The following is a 7,949-nucleotide window of genomic DNA, read 5'->3' as shown; positions in this document are numbered from 1 at the left end:
ATTTTCCAAACTGTTTTGATGTATGGGGACAGGAAAGTGACAAGAGTCCTGGAGAGTGCAGGGCTTGTGGTTGTCAGAAGATGTGAGGACTTTGTGTGGTTGGTGGTGCCTCCAAAGGCTTCTGAGGTGGGGCATCACCCTTGAGCCGTGGGAGCTGAGGCCATGGTCCTACTCGGGCTCCCAGTGCACAGGCTGGAATCAAAGCTCCCAAGCCAGGCTCCTTTGGTCTAGCTCTCGCCTACCCTTGTATTTCTGTAGGCTGTGGGGTTCGTGGGAAGCCCGAGAACTAACATCTTATCCTGAATGACCTTGGTGACAGTGTCTTGGGGAGCCTTAGGCTTCACACAGGGAGAGTGATCCGTCTTCACACAGTTTTATTGAGAGAATGAACCAAGTGAAATTCAGTCCCTGACACAGTGCCCTGGCCGTGGGGTGTCCGAGAAGTGTTGGTTCTCATTTCCACTTGAGATATACAAACAGCCAAAAGGCATCTGTACTTGAAAAATTCGAACTCCTTGAACAAACAAGCCCATCCTTTTGAAAACACAATGGTGTATGTCATGACCTATGTTAAATATGTCTTACCGGCCAATTAATCATAGTGGTTAAACATTTGCCTAAGGCTGTGAGAAGTCAGATAAGTAGGTCCTAAGGCAGGTAGGAAGGAAGGAGTCATTCATTCTGCAGGTCTGAAAACTGGATGTGGAGGACTCACAGTGGGCGTTGGGGGAGGGGGAGGAAGAGGCCTGTTGGATGTCCTCGGACACACGCCCAAGGTGGTGAGATTGGGCCTTGCCTTCACTGTGTATGGGCTCTTTCCCCGAGAAAAGACTCGAAGTTTGTGTGTGTGTGCATATGTGTATGTGTCTGTGACTGTGGTCAGTAGCCCAGCTGACCCAGGCCCCCTGGACAGAGTCTCGTGGAGAACGAGCCCATTCCCTGAGGTTGGTCTATTTTCTAGAGTGCCGTGTGTGCCCAGGGTCCCCTAGGCCAAGGCAGGGCTGCATAGCCATCTGCTGTGACTGAAGGCCAGGGTAGGTGGTGATGGCTCTGCTTGGCCAGGGGGTAAGCTCCAGTGGTCCAGGATGGGCTACCCTACCCCTGTCTCTGGAGACAGGTCAAGGGGTGACAAGAGCCTTCCTAAGGTCCTCACTCCTCTTGTGGTCAATGTCTTCCATTTCCCGTAGTTTCTGCAAAGGACATCAGGGAAAGCTGGGGATCAGGGAGGGAACTTGAGGAGCCGCTGCTGATGTGAGGCTAGAGAAGACTCCCAGACCCGGGCCCGACCTGGGTGCCGGCTGTCTCACCCACTCCTGTCTCCTGCCGCACGCTCATGGCGGGCCTCCCCCATCCCCTTCCTGTTGCTTCTCCTACCTGGGAGATCTCAGTGAGGATGATCCCTCGGTACTGTTTGCCCTGTCCCAGAGCCTCCATGCCAGCCAGGAATTCTTTCCTCTCCTGGATTTCCTTTACCACTAGATGGGGGAGAAGGGTTGTCCATGTCCAGGGCAGTAGGGAGCCCGCAGGCTCCTGGGACGGGTGGCGGGGGCAGCAGGTTGCCTCTCTCGGGGAGAGGAAGCAGTTCTGGGGTCAGACAGTGTTTCTCACTCTGGCCGCTGAAGATGGGGCCCCTCCACGCCCCCCACTCCAGCGTAAGTGGCCCCTCAGTGGCTTACATTCTTCAAAGCGGTCCAGCTCGGGGGCTGAGTCCTCCTGTCGCACGGGAGGGGGCTTTCTTTTCCATTCCTCAGAGTCCTTCCCGGTAGCAAAAATATTTTGGAGTCTTCGCTTCTCTTTGTCCAGATCTCCTGCAGGACCCAGAAATGGCCTCATTAAGGCAGGCAGGGCGCCCCATTCATGGCATGCTTCGCTCCAGGGTCCTTGGCCACATGGAGGGGGCTTCTGCAAACCGGGCGCCTTCCACCCTGGGAGCCCCTGAGCTTGTGTCAAGACAGACCTGCCTTGTCCCAGGCAAGAAGGCTGGGAGAACGAAGGTAGAACCCACACACGGCTCTGGTGCGGAGCGAGGCTAAGAAAACCGTGCCTGCCGTGACGGCGGGCTGGGCAGAGAGGCTGCGTGGAGTTACCTCGGACGCCAAGCAGGAAGGGGGCCAAAGGCTCCACGGAGTAGGCTGGCATACAGAGGAGCTCTGGATTGGAGTGACTCTGTCACCTTAAGAGAGCAGTGGCCATGAGACCAGACAGCCAAACGCTCCTCAGGGACTGGTGGCCTCCAGGTAATCATTACAGAGTTCTCAGAAAAGAAAAAAGGATCACCTAACCGGTTTCCCCTGGACCCTGAACACCCCAAGCGAAGGCGTGCCAAGGCTCAAGCACATTCGTATAAACAGCAGAGAATTTCCTTAGACACTTGCTTGCCTGGCCCGTGGGCTGCTGGGCCCTCCGGCCCCCCTGGAGGCCCTCTCACTTACGGGTGGCTTGAGGCTTGAATGGCTCCCGGCTGTAGGCCCCGTTGGCTTGGCACAAGCTGGCAGGCCGGAGGTGGGGCCGGGCCGCCAGGATGGGAGGCAGGTAGATGGCTGAGGCTGGCTGTTTGGAAGGCAAGACCCTCTGGCTGGACGTTGGGCTGCACTGTAGGGGCAGAGCGTCTCCTCCTGGGGAAGGAAGGTTCGAGGTGAGGTGCGGGGGGCGGGGATCCCCCTGCGTTGGGTTGGGTTTCGTTTTGTGAAATTATAAAAGTGATACCACCTGTTACAGCAAGTCGAAGAGTATAGAAGTCTTCCCTTCTGCCCTCCAACCCCCACCCCCACCCCGCAGTGAGCAGTGGTTAGAATTTGGTGGTCTTGTTCCAGACTTTCTGACATTAATACAAATATGTTCAAAGATGTATGTGCGTATGTGACCTCCGTGTTTCAAACACTGGCTCCTACTGTGTTACCTTCTGTAAGAGACTCTTAACAAGTTATCATGGACAAACTTCCAGGTCACTCCATTTATATATAACTTATTTTTATAGCTATATACTAGTTTCTAGAATGAATACATTATTTATTTTATTCAACTAGTCTAATTTCAGAAAATTCAAGCTGTTCCTCCCCCCCTTTTTTTACTACTTCAAACCAATGCTGCAATAAACATTCTTGTGCATCAAGCCTCTATCCTGGTGCATTTATTTCTACAGACGGATTCCTAACACCTGCTTGGTCCACAGGTGGAGGGATGGTTTGGGTGGTAATACAAACCAGTTCCTCCTCCTGTCCATCCCAGTGGTCTTGGCCCAGGTCTGGGGCTCCTCCCCCAGGCCAGCCAAGTGTGTCACCTCCTCTCTGGTTGTCTGGTCCCTCCTGTCAATCGCCCCAATGCCCAGCTCAGAGCAGGCCCCACCTGTTGATCTGGCTCCCAACTACCTCTTCTAACTTTTCCAAACTTCTATCATCCACTCAGCAAAGATGTACTGAGCATCTGCTCTGTGCTAGGCCCTGGACTCAGGGGTAAAGTAGTAAAGTAAGACGAAGTCCCGCTCTCGGGGCACTTATATTTGGGGTTGCAGGGGTATGGGTGAAACACACAGACTGTGACCATAGAGGGATGGGCCAGACTAGGTCAGAGCGGCATCTACAGTTTTCAATAGGGGAGGCAGGGAAGGCCCCATGAAGAGGCTAACGTTTGAGAGAAGACCCCAGTAGCTCTGCTGTGTAGATACTTGGGGAAGAACATTCTAGACAGAAGGGATAGCTAGGGCAAAGGCTGTGAGGCGGTAATGTGTCTGGAGTGTTCGAGCAACAGTCCGGAAGCTAGGGTGGCAGGAATGGAGTGAGCAAGGCGGGGGTACAGTGGGAGTAGAGGTCAGAGGTCAGGGAGGGCAAGAGAAGCATAGGGCCTTGTAGGCCTCTGGAAAGACTGGCTTTTACTTTGAGGTGGGAAGCCATCAGAGGGTTTTGGGCAGGGAAGTTACCTGGTCCTCTGGCTGATGATGAAAATGCAGTGTGGGGGCCAAGGGCAGAGGTGGTCAGAATCAGGAATGGTTTGGAGGTCAAGCAGACCAAAGCAGATGGATTGGATGTGGGGTCTGGGAGAAAGTGAAAGAGGAGCCAATGTGTCTGTCCTGAGGGCCTGGAAGGATGGAGGCGCCATTACTTCCCACTAACCTTCCCCTTCCCAGAGCCTCTACCTAGAGCCCCAGCAACGCCTTTCCTACTCTTCCCTGAAGAGATGCTGTGCTTCCTCGAATGTCCCTCCTGCTCCCTCCACGTGCTATTTCCACATGCCCAGGGCCATGTGCTGCCTCCTGCTCGGGCCCAGCCTCAGCAGATGATTACAGCCCAAGTAATTCTGGGAATTTGGGGGCATTTGTGGCCTGCCACAGAACTCGAATGAAGCCTCAGAACAAGTAGTAGGATTTGGTTAAGAGGAGAAAAAAAAGAGAGGGGATTCCAGAAGAAAGCCAACTCAACACCAATGGTGGGAGGCAAGTTTTGAAAAAAGAAAACTAAGAGGGCACCTGGGTGGGGCAGTTGCCTGAGAGTCTGACTCTTGGTTTTGGTCCCGGGTTGTGAGCTCAGGGTCTGGGCATCGAGCCCGGTGTCAGCCTCCACGCCGAGCGTGGAGTCAGCTTGAGATTCTCTCCCTCGGCCCCTCCCCCCACTCTCTCTAAAATAAGTAAATAAATAAATCTTTCTAAATAAATAAATAAATACATAAAAAGAAAACTTCAGAGAATAAAACTGTCTGGCAAACCTGTTCCTTACCTTGGTTTTTCCACTAATGAAATCAGCCCTTCAGTAAATATCCAGCGTCTGGCTGCTGGGGGTACTGGGGTGAACAAGGTCATAGTCTTTCCTCTCCTGGAATTTACATCTAGTGGAATTTCTAGGTCCTTCTCTTTGTTGTCATGCTGCCGGGGTGCACCAGATTATTCGTGGACTGCTGAGTGCAGAGGTGGGAGTGATGGATTGGGCATGGGTTAACACGCCAGGCTCTGACAGCCTGAGCTGTCCTTGTCCCCAGCGAGGAGGCTCTGACCCGGTGCGGGTGTGGCAGAGCCTGCCTTGGCCACCGCTGGACCTGAACTGCCGGTATTCGCCTCCCTGGCCCTCCCTTCCCCTTGCTTCCGTGGCTGCTCTGGTGCCCTCCCATGAGCTTGTTCTCTGGCACATAAGGCAATCGCTTCTGGTAGACTCAGAGAAAAGATTCTGACATTCTCTCTCTTCAAGGCCACATCACAGGTCTCTGATCCATTAAATGCTGATACAGGTGAACCTCAGGAAGCACGGTAGGGTTCAAGATCTTCGTGAGCAGCTTGCTGTCGTGCCTATGTACTTCCATGGTTTGGTTTTCCTTCAAAACAACTAATATGTTGGGTGGCCAAAGGTAAGGTGCGGACAGCCTTTGCACATTCCTCCTATGCTGGAATTCTGCCAAGTGTTTTGCTTCTGCTAGCTAAGCTGTGACTGAATAAAACTATGAGTAACACACACACACACACACACACAGTGCTTTCCTCTGGAGAGCTCCTGTGGGATGTGTGTAACGGGGAGGGACAGATGGCAGCCACGACCACGTGGAGACTGTTTTGGCTGGGCAGCACGTCTTGATCAGGCTGTGTGATCTCTTAGAAGGCTGGCTAGAGATAGATAGACTGCAAGAGGCTTGCTGTTATGCTAGGACCCATGTCCCAGGAAGAAGCTAAAATCCTAAAAGGTCAATTCCCCAGGAGCAAGGGTCAGAAATACTATTCACATTTTTTTTGTCTTTTTATTTATTATTATTATTTTTTTTAAAAGATTAATTTATTGGGGCATCTGGGAGGCTCAGTGGGTTAAGCCTCTGCCTTTGGTTCAGGTCATGATCTCAGGGTCCTGGGATCAAGCCCTGCTTTGGGCTCTCTGCTCAGCAGGGAGCCTGCTTCCCGCCCTCCCCCACCTACTTATGATCTCTGTCTGTCAAATAAATAAATAAAATCTTCAAAAAAATAAAGATTTATTTATTTATTTTTAGAGAAAGAATGAGAGGGAGGGAGGGAGGAAGGGAGCATGCACAGGAGAAGGGGCAGAGGGAGAAAATCCTTCAAGCTGACTCCTGTTGAGTGAGAGCCGTCATGGGCTCAATCTCACAGCCCATGAGATCATGACCTGAGCCAAAACCAAGAGTTGGATGTTCAACCGACTGAGCCACCCAGGCGCCCTTTCTTTGGTCTTTTAAAATGAGGCCCCCTACCGCTTTGTATGGAAGAGCATTGAAAGTGTGGTCTGGAGTCCCTCCGCCCAGGAAGCCTGTGTGGACTGCCTCTTACTTTTCATGGTGTCCATGATGTGGCGCTGTTGGAAGTTAGTCAGTTTGGATTCCTTCATCATCACTGCAAAGATAAAAGCACCTCTATGAGGCCTCCCGAGCCACAAGCAGAGCCCTTCATCTCATCCTACGCCAGTGTAAAACTGAATCATCCCCTAACCCCATTCTGCACCTGAGTACTCCTTCTCTCCCTTTCCTGCTTTATTGTCTTTTCCTGGAGCACTTATTACCATCAAAATTCTTGAGGCACGTGGGTGGCTCAGTGAGTTAAACCTCTGCCTTCAGCTCAGGTCATCATCTCAGGGTCCTGGGATCGAGCCCCTATCGAGCTCTGCATCAGGCTCTCTGCTCAGCAGGGAGCCTGCTTCCCCCTCCCTCTCTGCCTGCCTCTCTGACTACTTGTGATCTCTGTCAAATAAATAAATAAAATCTTAAAAAAAAAAGAAATTCTACATATTTTACTTACTGTACCCCTCCTACTAGAATGTTAGTTCCATGAGACAGCAAGAATGTTTGCTTTCTTTCTTTCTTTTTTTTAACTGCTGTATCCTCAGGACTTAGAGCAATGTCTAAAGCACGTTAAGTGGGTTTAAAATTTTTGTTGTTGTTGAGTGAAAGAATGAATGGGTAATATTTACTAAGCATGTGCCAGGGGCTGGAGCTACAGTTGTGAGCCCAAACAGGCATAATCACTGCTCTGATGGAGTTCATGGTCTAGAGTGGTAGATGAATATTAACCCAATGGGAAAGAACTAAACATCTGACTACAGGTTTTGCCGTCCATTGAAGGAAAAGGTATTTGGAGTTGTGAAAGGGCGGAACTGTTGGTTCCACCGTGGTGGTGGCAGGTGGGGAGGCTTCCTGGCTTCCTGGGAAAATTCAAAGTGTGGTCTATGGGGTCTACAAGAGTTTTGTAAGTTGTAGGATCCTTGAACTTTTCTGAACCCTAGGCTTTTTATCTATAAAATGACTAAGCAATTGCTGAGCCGCAGGTCATGTAAAGGAGAACTAAGCTGCAGAGGGTTAACTGTTACCACCACTCTTCTCCTGTCCTTTACAAATACTGACCTCTGAGCAGCTCGCAGGTCCCCGGGGTGTAAGTGGCCGGCCTAGGGCAGCGCCAGAACTCTGTTCCTTTGGTCACCGTCTCCACCCTTTCCTGGGAAGCCATGGGAGGGCTCTGAGGAGGGAAAAACGCAACGGCACAACTCTTGTTTCCCAGGTCCAATCTCTGCTCGCGCACCCCACAACGCCACCCAAAGTCTGGCGGGGAGTGGGGTGGGTGGCTGTCGAGCCATAGGAGAATCGTGACGTCGCCGTCAGTATCGCGACAGTGCCTGATCCCCTAACCCCGAACAAATACAGAGGCAGACCCACACACACACACACACACGAACGGAGACCTCATCATGACCCGACGCCTGCGGCAGGGAAGCGGTCTCCGGAGGAAGGGGGCGTTAGGATAGCTGTGGTCCGGACAGTGCCCGTCGGGGAATACGCCAAAATTGAAACCTCACCCTAAAGTAAGACCCCGGCTGGCTACCCCCAGCCACAGAGAGCGGCTGGGCTCCGGAGACCGTAAACACGGCTCCGCAGCGGCACCGTGCCTGGACCCCGCACAAATATTCGCAGACCTCCGCGACCAGAGCCGCCACTAGCGACTCTGGCTACCATGGTAACGGCCACACGGCTCTCGG

At 52.2% G+C, this 7,949-nt stretch overlaps 1 protein-coding gene across 3 annotated transcripts; it reads right to left on the bottom strand.

Moving 5' to 3' along the window:
- Nucleotides 1-357: 357 nt before the first annotated feature.
- Nucleotides 358-7,939, bottom strand: CUNH22orf23 (chromosome unknown C22orf23 homolog). 3 transcript variants are annotated; one of them, XM_004743202.3, is made up of 7 exons: nt 7,770-7,937; nt 7,321-7,432; nt 6,254-6,316; nt 2,433-2,615; nt 1,677-1,808; nt 1,375-1,475; nt 358-1,190 (listed from the first exon to the last, which is right to left on the bottom strand). In XM_004743202.3, exons 2-7 carry the CDS (start codon nt 7,421-7,423, stop codon nt 1,119-1,121), a joined length of 654 nt encoding a protein of 217 aa, XP_004743259.1. In that variant the 5' UTR covers nt 7,424-7,432; nt 7,770-7,937; the 3' UTR covers nt 358-1,118. The 3 variants fall into 3 exon arrangements, with proteins under 3 accessions (XP_004743259.1, XP_012907062.1, XP_012907063.1); XM_013051608.2 differs by having other exon boundaries at nt 358-1,475; nt 7,770-7,939; XM_013051609.2 differs by having other exon boundaries at nt 358-1,475; nt 7,642-7,771.
- Between the last annotated feature and the right edge of the window lie 10 nt (nt 7,940-7,949).

This window comes from Mustela putorius, unplaced genomic scaffold (genome assembly GCF_011764305.1).
Source record: "Mustela putorius furo isolate JIRA1106 unplaced genomic scaffold, ASM1176430v1.1 tig00000738_pilon_pilon_pilon, whole genome shotgun sequence".
Lineage (NCBI taxonomy): Eukaryota > Metazoa > Chordata > Mammalia > Carnivora > Mustelidae > Mustela > Mustela putorius.
This window is presented reverse-complemented; position numbering and strand designations above follow the sequence as displayed.